This window comes from Neoarius graeffei, chromosome 9 (assembly GCF_027579695.1).
Source record: "Neoarius graeffei isolate fNeoGra1 chromosome 9, fNeoGra1.pri, whole genome shotgun sequence".
Lineage (NCBI taxonomy): Eukaryota > Metazoa > Chordata > Actinopteri > Siluriformes > Ariidae > Neoarius > Neoarius graeffei.
Window position 1 is genome coordinate 14483408 of NC_083577.1, and position 14362 is coordinate 14497769.

A 14362-nucleotide genomic window follows, 5' to 3' on the forward strand; every position below is an offset into this window, starting at 1 on the left:
GAGATTTATAAGCACGCAGTGCTTCACCACTGAACAGCGAGGGAAAGTTAATGAGGTAATTATACACGTCTGGGTATTCCGCTGGCAGTTCAATATCCACTGACACGGTCGTGAAAACTACGTCCGGTAAGCCATAAGGGTCACTAATCTGTAGATCGTTTATTTTAGACATATATCTAGTTATCTGTTCATTAGAAAAATGAGCCGTGTAGTCAGTCAGTTGAAATTGATCCATTCTGTACACGAGTGTAGTAGTATTCAGCTGTGTTTTTTACTGACAAGATGGCGGCTGTGTACTTTCTGGTCACGTGACTGCAAGATCTCTGTAGGCAAGAGGGTTATCACTACTGGGGATGGGCACTTCAGACAGATAACCATCTAACTGTTGAGCGGTTGAGCTTGTCTGCCTGACATTTGAGAAAGATTTGAGAGATTTTATTTAAATAGGGGTAGTGCATAAATAAACATTTTTGTCAAATAAAAAAAAATTCTAGCTGACAAAAAAAATCATCTGATGGTCACATACAGTTAGGTCCATAAATATTTGGACAGAGACAACATTTTTCTAATTTTGGTTCTGTACATTACCACAATGAATTTTGAACAAAACAATTCAGATGCAGTTTGAAGTTCAGGCTTTCAGCTTTAATTCAGTGGGTTGAACAAAATGATTGCATAAAAATGTGAGGAACTAAAGCATTTTTTTAAACACAGTCCCTTCATTTCAGGGGTTCAAAAGTAATTGGACAAATAATTGTAAATAAAATGTTCATTTCTAATACTTGGTTGAAAACCCTTTGTTGGCAATGACTGCTTGAAGTCTTGAATTCATGGACATCACCAGACGCTGTGTTTCCTCCTTTTTAATGCTCTGCCAGGCCTTTACTGCAGCGGTTTTCAGTTGCTGTTTGTTTGTGGGCCTTTTCTGTCTGAAGTTTAGTCTTTAACAAGTGAAATGCATGCTCAATTGGGTTGTGATCAGGTGACTGACTTGGCCATTCAAGAATATTTCATACACACACACCTTTTCCTGAAAGGCCCCAGAGGCTGCAACACCACTAAGCAAGAGGCATCACTAACCAAACAACAGCATGAAGACTAAGGAGCTCTCCAAACAAGTCAGGGACAAAGTTGTTGAGAAGTACAAGTCAGGGTTGGGTTATTTAAAAAAAAAAATCAAAATCTTTGATGATCCCCCAGAGTACCATCAAATCCATCATCATCAAATGGAAAGAACATGGTACCACAACAAACTTGCCCAAGAGAGGGCTGCCCACCACAACTCACGGACTGGGCAAGGAAGCCATTAATCAGAGAGGCAGCACAGAGACCAAAGGTAACCCTGAAGGAGCTGCAGAGTTCCACAGCAGAGACTGGAGTATCTGTCCATAGGATCACAATAAGCCATACACTCCACAGAGCTGGGCTTTATGGAAGAGTGGCCAGAAAAAAAGTTATTGCTTAAGAAAAAACGTTTGGAGTTTGCCCAACAGCATGTAGCAGACTCCCCAAACACATGGAAGAAGAGTCTCTGGTCAAATGAGACAAAAATTGAACTTTTTAGCCATCATGGGAAATGCCATGTGTGGCACAAACCCAACACCCTGAGAACACCATTCCTACAGTGAAGCATGGTGGTGGCAGCATCATGCTGTGGAGATATTTTTCATCTGCAGGGACAGGAAAGCTGGTCAGGACTGAAGGAAAGATGGATGGCCCAGGGCAATTCTGGAGGAAAACCTGTTTGAGTCGGCCAGAGGTTTGAGACTGGGATGAAGGTTCACGTTCCGGCAGGACAATTACCCTAAACATACTGCTAAAGCTACACTGGAGTGGTTTAAAGGGAAACATTTAAATGTGTTGGAATGGCCTAGTCAAAGCCCAGACCTCAATCCAATTGAGAATCTGTGGTCAGACTTGAAGATTGCTGTTCACCAGTGGAACCCATCCAACTTGAAGGAGCTGGAGCAGTTTTGCCTTGAGGAATGGGCAAAAATCTCAGTGGCTAGATGTGGCAAGCTCCTAGAGACTTATCCAAAGCGACTTGCAGCTATAATTGCTTCAAAAGGTGGCTCTACAAAGTACTGATATTAGGGGGGTGAATAATTATGCATGTTGAAGTTTTCTGTTTTGTCCTATTTGTTGTTTGCTTTCACAAAAAAAAAAAAAAATTCACATCTTCAAAGTTGTAGGCATGCTCTGTAAATGAAATGATGCAAACCCTCAAACAATCCATTTTAATTCCAGGTTGTGAGGCAACAAAACCCAAAAAATGCCAAGGGGGATGAATACTTTTGCAAGGCACTGTATTCTGTATAATTGGACTTGATTGCAGCAAGTTTTTTTTTTTTTGGTCTTAAGTGCACTAGAAATTATAATTTAAGGTTTCTGCTTTTATTGCAGGAATGACTACAGTAATTTGTAAAGTTCTGGTTAATGAATAAAAAACTAAATTTAAACTTTAACTTTTATACTTTTTTTTTTTAAAAATCCCTCCCCCCGACCAAGTTACGCGCCTTACTTTCAGAAAAAAACACTCCCAACCTTCCCAATCCTGGCTAAGCCCCTGGAGCAACGGCAGGTTGAAGTTCATCCAACAGAGTAAAAACTCTGCTCGCGTGAAGTCGGGGAAACTGCTGGTGCTTTTTGAGTCACGGGAAAGTGGTCGGGCTCTCTTCTGATCAGTTTCCGACTGGATTACTCATGAATATCAGTCAGATAACTTTTATAGGGATGTTCCCTAGCTCTCACTGTTTCTGATGAAGTATTCAGCAAAAATTTCCATCTGCTAGTTTTGATGTTATGATTTATAGGAGAATTTGAAGTGATTTTTCTCCCCCAAATCAAACTGATTCATATAAATAAATAACTGAGTATAACTCTAGTCGTTTTGATGAAAAAATATTGAGATCTTCGTGGTCAGAATGACATTTAAAAAAAAAATGGAAGTCAAACACAAGTGTCAATTTCAATTCAGTGAAATGCAATTGTTTATTGGATGTGGCTCTCACAGCTTTTTCGAGGTTAGCCATGAAAGCTGTGAATTATTAATCAAAATAATCATTTATATTCTTTCATATAAACACTAATAGGCCTTACTTAGAAATACAAAGACCTACAGAGCACAAATAAGGTATTATACTTTTATTTCTTTTTTATTTTGATAGAGAATGGTAGATGTGAATGGCATTCAATGCTATTTATGCATATTTTATAATTGTATTTGTAATTGTAATTAACATTGATTTATGTATAAATGAGTTAAGATCAGCTTTACATTGCACAAATAAAGCCATTTGGTGAAACTTTGAAGAGTGTACCGATTTAACGGGTTTTACCTAATTAGCATAATAACTGCTAATTTGCATACATTTTTATTAATTTTGTAACTTTTGTATTCAGTATACAACCATCTATGTGCCTGCCAATTTTCATGTAAATATCTTGAGAAATAAATTTAAGAAAAAAAAATTGATCTCATTCGATAATTAGGCCCATTTTAGACCATGTTATCCTAATACATAATATTACAGCAGTTTTCTAAAAAATAAAGCTTTTTTTTCAATCTTTGATTTGTAATGTCTCAAGAAAGGCTAAGCATTTTTATTCGATAAAAAGTATGTTCTGCATTTAATTCTGAGTTCAGTGAGACCAGTTTCAAGCAATTTGGGTTGAATTTGAATTTTCACCTGATAATGCCTACTACATGGTCAATGCCTTCTGTGTTTGCAGTCACTTGCTGTTGATCTCCATCTCTAAGAACATCTTCAGGACTATTGTGGATCATGCGCCTTATGCAGTTGAAGACCTGATGAGGGAGCTGCATCATGGAGACGATTCAGATTCTGGTCAGGCTTCTGGGGAGGAGGAGGAAGAAATGGGAGAGGAAAGAGAGCTGAAGAAAAAAGTAAAAGTGAAGACTAAAGTGAAGGTCAACGGTAAGTCAAGGGTTATTCACTGGATTAAACTACTCTCTCTCAGGATGGCTCCACAGTTCAGATTAATGACCTGACTGGCTTTCTGTAAGGCCTGTAGCATATCTGCGGCCTCCATGTGGCGTTGTGCCATGTCCTCTGACTCAGTAAGCAGATCGTCCAGCAGGCACGATTTATAAAGCTGTCTCACCAGCTCACTCTGCTAATAAACTTATTAATAAGAAAAATAATCTGCCATGTTGTTTTTATTCTCCAAACATAAAATCTGCAAGAACAGACTGAACTGGTATGTGTGCTGTAGCACTGTTTAAGAATTATCTTGTAAAAATATAAATTTGATTTCATTTTATATTCAAAAATTTGTTGGCTTGGCCACCTGGTTCATTTTAGTGACTCTAGTAGATCTGCAGCCTCTCCTCATGGCCTTGGCACTAGAACTATTTTCTCCTGAGCATGCTGCTATTTTAACATTGCTTTGTGCGTTTGTGCTTTCCAGGCATGCCTGAGGTAGTGGAATATAGCCAGGGAAGAAAAGATGACCTGGACTTGGACATCATGGGCTCTGAAGAGAACGACGGTGTTGGTCCTGTTCTCCAGGTGAGTGAGACAAAGTCCCTCATCCTGCATCAGGTAGCAGGATGAGACAGGGAAAAATGATTACTTTTCCTGATGTTGCAGTTTGACTACGGTGCAATAGCTGATCATCTTTTTGAGTTGGGCAGCCACTTGAATACACGGAACATCAACCGCACGAAGATGTACAGCTTGGTGAAGGCGTAAGGCGTGAATTCAGTTGTTGCTGTATAACAATCTACAGTGTGTGTGTGATATATGTATTTTTTATATACACACACAGGTCCCCCCCCAGTGCAGTTATTAACTGTCTGGTGTTTTTTTTTCTTCTTCTCTCTCTCTCTCTCTCTCTCTCTCTCTCCCTCCACATGCTTGCAAATGAAGCTTTCGTGATTTAAGTGAAGGTGAGTAACCTCTGAGATTTGTTTACAAGTGCAACGTGGGACTTTTTTTACTGCCATGAGATGCCATAAATACAGTGGATCAGGGTGGCACGGTGGTGTAGTGGTTAGCGCTGTCACCTCACAGCAAGAAGGTCCGGGTTCGAGCCCCGTGGCCGGCGAGGACCTTTCTGTGCGGAGTTTGCATGTTCTCCCCGTGTCCACGTGGGTTTCCTCCGGGTGTTCCGGTTTCCCCCACAGTCCAAAGACATGCAGGTTAGGTTAACTGGTGACTCTAAATTGACCGTAGGTGTGAATGTGAGTGTGAATGGTTGTCTGTGTCAGCCCTGTGATGACCTGGCGACTTGTCCAGGGTGTACCCCGCCTTTTGCCCGTAGTCAGCTGGGATAGGCTCCAGCTTGCCTGCGACCCTGTAGAACAGGATAAAGTGGCTAGAGATAATGAGATGAGACAGTGGATCAGTGCAAATTGGAGGGCTGTGGGGTGTTTAATGCAACAAAGCAGTGACTCACTTTACTGTTTGCTCTTTAATGTAAACTCCTTGAACTATGAAGTCAGAAACCACAGACCATCATATCAGATCCTTGTGGAGAAAAATATCTCTCTCAAAAAGCATGCGTTCATGTTTAGTGAAGGTATCTAACTTGTCATTTCTGTGTACAGGTATTTTCCCTCAAAAAGATGATGATGATGATTACTGCGACATGAATGACATGTCAGATGATGAGAGATTTAACAAGAAGAACAAGAAGAAGAGGAGGAGAAAAAATGAGAGGCCCGCAACTGGGGATGAAACTGTCGCTAAGAGGAGCAAAGGTCAGCTGTCACTTTGTGTGTAATGGAAACTTCTAATAAACATTTCAGAACGCTTAGCAGTTGTCTTTTCAGTTATTTATTATACAAGTAGTAGATCATATAAAACAGATATATAAAATAGGAGAGGAAAAAGAAGAGAAGACACCACTTCTGATGATGCCGAGAGTATGCGCACTGAGTTGTGTTTTTGTGGCTGTTATCTATTGTACTCTAAAGGCATTCGCTTACTGCTCGCATCTGTACATGATTGGCTCAAGATTTTCTATGAAACTTTGCTACAGCGTGCACCTGGAATGCTCTGATATGTGCAGGCAGATACGTAGTTAAGGAGAACTCAGGCACCCTGCTTATCACCACCAGGGCCACAGAAAGGCGATTACAACATGGGGAAAGACAACTTTCTCAGTACACTAGGCCACTTGAGCTCAACATACAGAAACACAGAGAATAGGAATGTTCATCCACTAAATTTCCCTCACATTTCCCCCCTTTTTATGCTACAGGATAATAATTGCTAAAGAAAGAAATGTGCACAATTTCAGTGGTAAGAGTTCCCAGAGAGATTCGACTTAACACGTCATTGAGTGTACACGGATAATGCTAAGGCTGTTTTGTAAGACATAGATGTCTTAAGTTAATGCTAGCAAGCTATATACATAGATCAGGAAACAATAGAACAGAAAAGCAACCACAAATGAGTGTGTTTTAAGCTAGGGCTAATTTCATATCAGCTGTGCTGACGTCGTCAAACGGTGGGTTGTAGTCTTCGTGTGGGTTTGGAGGCCAGTCAGGCAAGTCGTCTGGGTCTATTTTCACCATCTGGTAACCAATATTTGTCAGCTGCCTCTGAAACACAGACATACAACATTGACAGAAAACAGGGAGCAAACATAGCATCACAATCACTAAATCAGAGTCTTCCATCCACTAAACCAACTGTCTTTGACTCTGTGTCAGCCTGGGTTCCCTGTATCGACCACCACACGAATCCTCCCGTGAGCCCCAGCAGGATCAGGATGCTCAGGCCCACGACTGGACCTAGTTTATAATGATTTACCCCCTTCATTTTATGTTAACTATGTCTCCAAGTTAACCCTTGCCCTTCTTGACGTGTATTGGTGCTCAGAGGGCGGGCATGCCCTATCAGCCCTCGTCCCACCTCACCGGGACTTGGAGAAACTCGGGACTTCTGAAACCAGTTTACTGACTAGATACTGAAATACTCTTCTCTATTGAGGGTGCAACAGCGTAACTGTGCTGCTGTGCTCAGTTCCATGGAACTTACTCGCCACGTGGTTTGGATCAAGGTGGGAAAGCGGACATGTGGGGCATCTTCTAAATGATAATTGCTTACCTCTCCTCCTGAGTCTCGGGTTACCACTTGTCTCACCTTATGGTTGGGGTTCTGTTCTAAGATGTACTCAACACTTCTTTCTCCTCGTTGGTGTCATTCAGATTTGTCCGCTGGGATTGTCTTCCCAGAGCGGTCACCCTGACCTCTTCGTCCGTGATAAGGAGCCACAGCCCGTCTCCTAATGGGTTACACCTTCCAGTGTCCACTAATTCTTGGGTGCGTGCGTGATTGATGTCATACTCGCACTGTTCCATGTAGTGATGCCTTTCTTCCTCACGAGCTTTAGTCAGCATCTGGGCCACTTAGGCCTTCCTCTTCTTCCTGCTCAGCCAGTTCAGGAACCCTCCTGCAGTGGCTAGTGTGGATCCACGTCACTCTGCCTGTGACCTTCACTGCCGTTGGGGTCGTGAGCAGGACCTGGAATGGGCCATTCCACCGTGGCTTGTTCCACTTGGTTCATCGGAACTCCTTCACCACTATCCAATCCCCTGGTTGTAGATCGTGCAGAGGTCCCTCAGCGGGCTTGGGAAGTGCTTCTTTTACCTGTTTGTGGCTAGATTTCAAAGCAGAGGACAGCGTTGCACAGTAATTCAACATTGCATCATCACACAGTCTGGTGTCCGGCAGTGTTCCTTGAGCTGGCCCTATCCCCGTGTTGGATACTCATCCAAACAGAATTTCAAATGGGCTTAACCCATGTTTAGGCCTAGTTTGCATCCTCATTTGTGGGAGCACTACAGGGAGGACTAGCCCTGTTTCTGCACAAGCTTTGCTTAGTTTATTTTTAAGGGACCCATTTTCCCTTTCTACTGCTCCCTCACTGCCAGGATGGTAGGCACAATGCTGTTTCAGGTCTATCCCTAGGAATGCTCCTATTTTCTTTAGGGCTGCATTAACAAAGGGTGTTCCATTGTCACTTGAGATTTTGCTAGGTATACCCCACCTAGGAATTGTATCTCTCAAATGGTGAGCAAATGGTGCCAAAATCGTGCACAACGCCAAATGTGTACCTGCTGTCCGTAAAAATATTGACAGATTGCCCTGCAGCTTTGACTACCGCCTCTGAGTCTTGTTTAGCTGTGGGGAATACTTCAACCCATTTTGAAAACATGTCAGCTAATTACCAGGCAATACCTTTTCCCTTCACTAGGTGTCAGTTCAATGAAGTCCATTTGGAGATGATCAAATGGTTTGTCTGGTATTGGGTGTGCTGCTTGAGTTAGTTTGATACCTTGACCTGCATTATGTTGTGCTCGTATCAATCATTGCTTGCAAAATTTCGCAGCATAATTTGAAAACCCCTTTGTGAACCATCTCTTTGTTACTTCTGCTACCAACCCCCTTTTGACACATGGGTGAGCCCATGTGCCAATTTTGCATAGAAAGGGAACATATGTTTTTGGTAGACAGGGACGGCATGAGGGACAAACCCAGACTGAGTTTGCAAAGATACAGCCGGCCCGTTTCCAGACTTGTCTCTTGTCCTGGGTGGCAGTGCTCTGAAGGCCTGCTAGCTGTAAACAGGGGGTAGGAACCTGAGGAAAAGCAAGGTTAGAGGGCGAACTGGAAGCTGAGGCTGCACACTTAGCTGCCACGTCTGCCCTGTCATTTCCTTGAGACACAAGATCAGTATTGTTAGTATGGGCAGCACACTTGCACACAGCAATGGCTCTAGGGAGTAGAATAGCATCCAACAACTCGGAGACCAGTTTATGATGTGCAATGGGAGATCCTGTGCTAATGAGAGAATTTCTGTGTTTCCAAATGGTGCCAAAATCGTGCACAACGCCAAATGTGTACCTGCTGTCCGTAAAAATATTGACAGATTGCCCTGCAGCCAATTTGCATGCCTCGAAAAGGACACAGAGCTCTGCTGCCTGTGCCGACAGGTTTGAGGACCGACACGACGCCTTGAGGACCTCATGATCTGACACTATGGCAAAACCTACTTTGTTCTTTCCCGTCCCTGGGTTTCTGGAGGCTGAACCATCCACATAGAGGACCATGTCTGGATTTTCCAAAGGGTCGCTCTTTAAGTCTGCCCTGGGGGAACAAAAATCATTAGTGAGAGCAACACAGTCATATGGCTGTCCATCGTCCTCTGTAGGGAGAAGAGAGGCAGGATTCAGAACAGTACAACATTTCACAATGATGTTAGGCATATCAAGTATGACGGTGTTGTACTTTAACCATTTCTGTGCTGACAAATGTGATGTCTTTTTCTCCAACAGAAGCAGGGAGACAGCATGTGGGACCAAAAGGGTGAGGTTAGAATACCCCACAATATTTCTGGAAGCAGTTACCGCCTTTTCAGCTGCAGCAACTGCACGCAGGCAAACAGGAAGTCCAGCCGCCACTGGGTCCAATTTGCTGGAGAAGTAGGCTACAGGTCTTAATCTATCCCTGTGCTTCTGCAAAAAAAAAACAACAGAGGTCATGAAACCCTTCTTTTCATCTACAGTTTGAGCAAATGGTTTATTGGGGTCAGGCAATCCCAGAGTGGGTGTGGTCTGTAGAGCGCTCTTTAGGGACGTCAGGCGTGCGCGGAACAACCGCAGCATTGACTGCTTGCAGATCTTGGACAAACCTCCACTCATCGGGCTGGGATGGTTTTCTTGCCTTCTTAACTGGAAAAATAGGAGTGTGCACTGGAGAGTCCTGGCAAGGGACGATTACACCTGCCTTCAACAATGAATCAAAGACCGGTCTTATACCTGCGATTGCTTCTGGTTTGAGTGGGTACTGGGTCTGTTTAGGCCTGAAATCTGATTTGGGGGTGATCACCACTGGTTCAGCATTCTTTATTAGGCCTACATCATGTTTACCCTTCGCCCAAACAGAATTTGGAACTCCCGCCAATTTGGGGTGCACGTCTGCTGGAGTTATGCCTGTAGAAACAGAGACAAACAGGCCACTATGGCCGGGGTCCCCAGGATCCCGGTCATCAGTGGCTAATATTACGCTGTGCTTAACATGCACACACATAGCATAACTTTGTTTGTAGACCCCAAGCCTTTGACAAAACAACACACTAGGGTCCTCTGTTTGGGACCATTCATTGCCATTGACTGCGCACTTCTTGACCCACTTCCCCATGTCTTTCCAATGGGCAGCTCGTGGCTTCGCTAATGAGACATGGGGTATAGAATTAATGATGTCAAAGAAATCATGTTGGCAGCAGTCGACCTCAGAGTCCTCTGACATGAGGCCACATATAACATGTTTGAGAACACTGCGATGAACATTGATGCAGCTGTTTGGACAATGAGTAAAATGGACCTGCGCAGCGCAATAATGTTTAGACCAATACATAGTTTTGAGGGTCAATCTTTCACATACATCGGGGTCTGCAAACCAAGTCTTTTCAAACTCTACATCTTGCCCTTGGTGAACATGTGCTGTGCAATGTAAATCTTCCTCTTTCATATAATCTGTGTCAACTGATGAGGTGTTCAAGTGTGCGAGCTGTACAAAGTGTTTGGGAGTTTGTGTGAGTTGATCTGAGCAGAGCCGCCAGACATACACATACAGGGGGCTTCCAAGACCATACTGCACACCGCACATTTCACTTACTTCAATAGTTAGTCCATCTGGAGTGGATGTGAGATTTACTCCTAATTTGCACAATAAATCGCGTGCTAACAAATTTACTGGACATGTATGTGAGATAAGGAATGAGTGGGATGTTACTATTCCTCCCTCGCTTTTGCACGGGAGGTTGACTGAGAAAGTTTCGGTCACAGGTCGTCCTGAGATGCCCATTGTCTGAATAGAATTTGAGCTGAGCGGTGGGTCCACTGGAAGTACCCCATGTTGCATCACTGAGTGTCTTGCTCCAGAATCTACTAAAAAGGTTAACACATGCCCACATACAGTGAAGGGCATACAAGGGAGTTCAGAGAAGGGAGTAGTTGTGTATATTAACAAACTTAATGCAACTTCAGGTGTATCTATCTTGACTGGTGTATCGGGCATTTCTGTGTAGTCTTGCTGTTGCATGCAGGTGCTGCTACTAATGTGTTTAACGTTATGTGAATGCTCGTATGTGTATCATCGTGTGTGTGTGTGTGTGTGTGTGTTACCTCCCCTGTTCTCTGTGCGGGGCCCGTTCCCAGAGTCTGCCCGTCAGTCTGCTTTGCTGTACTCCTCATGGGGCCTCTGGCTGCTACTGTGGAGACAATCTCGAGCAATGTGTCCCTTCTGATTACAGTTGTAGCAGGTTGTGCCTTTTATCCAGGACGAGTCACCCCAGGTCATCCTGCCTCGGCCCCTACCTCAACCTCTTCCTCTTTGTCCAGGTTGAACAGTCTGGAGAAGAGAGTGGCGGCGTGTAGGTCTTGGTCTCTTTGTGCTGACTTTGTCTTCTCCTTCTCTTTCAGCAGCCTTTCTGCATGCACAGCGTACTGCTCGATCTTGGTGAGGCTGGTGGTTTCCCACAAGAGACAGAGCTGCTTTACTGACTTGGCCACTGCTGGATTCATACCGTTCATGAAACTGTTCCGCAGATGTGCTTCCCAGACCTCAGGAGTGCCTTCCACTCCAGCCAGGGTCACGGGACTGGTCAGGCCACTGTGTTTCTCGTGCATGGTGGTGAGACGAGCGAGAAACGCTGACACCACTTCACCACCATCTTGCTTACACATACTGATCTTAGTAATGTCTATGTTCAAGGGAAAAGCTTCGATCAGACAAGCACAGAGAGCAGTGAGGGTATTTCTATACTCACTATTGCCATCCACTGGTCAGCTTCTGGCCACTCTCTGGAAACCCAATCTATACCCATCTTGGTCATGATTAGGCAGCGAAGTTCATGGATGGTCGGTCGGAATTCTCTGCAAAACATCAACAGTTCGTTACCAAATCTCTTTCCTCCTACCTCTCTCATATTGGGAAGAGAAGCCATGCTTTCCTTCATGTCAGCTGTCGTCCAGGGTCTGTGGACTAGAAGCACGCTGTCAGCTCTAGCCACTTCCACCATTGGAAGATGAAGGACTTCAGACTTTTGGTGAGGCGGACTCCAGGTCAGGGTCCATCTGAAATTTCAAACACTGAGAAGAGGGTGAGAGCCCTGCCTGTCGTTTCTCTCTTTTGTACTCTCTCTTAAGCGTTTCTTCTTTCCATGCAGAAAACGCCCTCCAGTCCCCTAAGAACTTAGCATTATGTGCAGACTCTTCTTTTTCCTTCCGTTTCAACTTTTCTTCTAACTGTTCTTTCTGCCTGGGACTAAAACTACCTTTCTCAGGAAATCCTAAGTCCTTTACCCATATGTCAAACTGTGCCAAATAATCCTTGCCATACAAGGTTTTCATAAACTGGATGTTTGGGCTGTCATAGGAACACCCAATTCTTATTATAGCACATGTAGCCTCATACTTACATGCTTTTTCTTTTCTTTCCCTAACTTACCATTTCTGTTCCTCATTGTACACTGTTATATCAATAGGTTATGACGACAATGGCTGAGTGTTTTTTTTTTTTTTAAATTAGGATCACAAGAAGAACAGGTTGGACTATGTCCAAAAATGCGACACAATAATCCTTTAGGCATGTTCTTATTAGTAAACAATTTATCTGACATTTGCCTTAAGCTAAAAGTAGGTATCATTTAGCACAACAACCTCAAAGACAACTCATGCATGTGTACAAAATCTATTTCTTTGTTTCAGAATTTGGAGGAGGACAGTACTCTGTTAATTCATCAATATTTTGCGTGCACTCTGGTGTGTCTTGGCGATTTCGTGATCGAACCGCTCTATCCCGTTCTTACGACGGGCCAGTTGTTCACACAGAACAAAGGGAGCAAGATTCAATTCTTTCCCAGTTACAAATCGCTGAACGTGAATCTGTCGAAACATGTACCTGTACTTCCCCCTCTCAAGTAGGTGAGCTATTACCCAGTCGTCACTTAGGCGGATTTTCTCTTACACAACCCAATAAACTACTCATGGTTTATTGTCTCAAAATTGTGTTTTATCCGTTTCTGCAAACATATTGATGGTACCACAGCTAAGCAGTCCTCCTGGGCTCGGACAAACTTCTGTCCGTCTCTTATATCAGTCTTCCTTGACTGGGACAATCTCTGTCCGTCTCTTGTATCAGTCTTTAAATACTGTTTCCACTAATTTCTTTACACAAGAATGCAAAGTTATCACTTACTGGTTCGGTGAGCCCTGACGGTCTGGTCTCTCGTCCGAGTTCTCAGCTCCTCACTGTAGCCTTGGGAGTGTCCCGTCATCTGAGGATCAGACGCGTAGGGCCCACCCAGGGATGCCAAATTGTAATGGAAACTTCTAATAAACACTTCAGAACGCTTAGCAGTTGTCTTTTCAGTTATTTATTATAGTAGGTCATATAAAACAGATATATAAAATAGGAAAGGAAAAAGAAGAAGAAGAGGACACCACTTCTGATGATGCCGAAAGTATGCGCACTCCAAGTTGTGTTTTTGTGGCTGTTATCTATTATACTCTAAAAGGCATTCGCTTACTGCTCGCATCTGTATGTGATTGGCTCAAGATTTTCTATGAAATTCTGCTACAGCGTGCACCTGGAATGCTCTGATATATGCAGGCAGATGCGTAGTTAGGGAGAACTCAGGCACCCTGCTTATCACCACCAGGGCCACAGAAAGGCGATTACAACATGGGAAAAACAACTTTCTCAGTACACTAGGCCACTTGAGCTCAACATACAGAGAAACAGAGAATAGGAATGTTCATCCACTAAATTTCCCTCACGTGTAACTTTTTTTGAACCCTTTTCAGGGAAATAACTGCGATATTAAATGTGTGATGGCCTGGGAAACCATCCTACTATCTATTTTATTTACATTTAATTTCATTATGAGTTAATGTCAATCATGACTTTTAATGAACAGTAGCTTCATGTGCTCTCTTGACTGATTGTTGTCCACTTGATTATCAGTGGGAAAGTAATCACTGATTAATTCAGTGAGTTTTGTTTTAATGTCTAAATTTGAAATGTATTCATTGTGGCTAATTTATACTCAAATTTATAATTTTTACAAATGAAATCTGTCAGGCTTTTGTGCGTTATGCAACAGCATATAACCAGCAACTTGATGATGCATAATGTTCACTGCACTAGAAAAGCACAGTAACTGAAATAGTGTACCTTTTTACATACAGTACGAGTCAAAAATGTGTACACTCCTACTTTACTCATTCATAGTTTTTTCTGTATTGTGACCATTTTCTACATTGTAGAACAATACTGAAGGCATCAAAACTATGAAATAATCTCTGGAACATATACATGGAATT

At 43.1% G+C, this 14362-nt stretch overlaps 1 protein-coding gene across 5 annotated transcripts in view; it reads left to right on the plus strand.

The window, feature by feature from the left end:
- The window catches only part of LOC132891467 (ribosomal RNA processing protein 1 homolog B-like), a 125765-nt gene that overhangs the window by 72940 nt on the left and 38463 nt on the right, over positions 1-14362 (plus strand). For all 5 annotated transcript variants that reach the window (XM_060929037.1, XM_060929038.1, XM_060929042.1 and 2 more), the window contains exons 8-12: positions 3733-3938; positions 4432-4532; positions 4614-4711; positions 4893-4912; positions 5573-5725. In XM_060929037.1, the coding sequence (XP_060785020.1) occupies positions 3733-3938; positions 4432-4532; positions 4614-4711; positions 4893-4912; positions 5573-5725 (578 nt within the window). The remainder of the gene's footprint in view (positions 1-3732; positions 3939-4431; positions 4533-4613; positions 4712-4892; positions 4913-5572; positions 5726-14362) is intronic.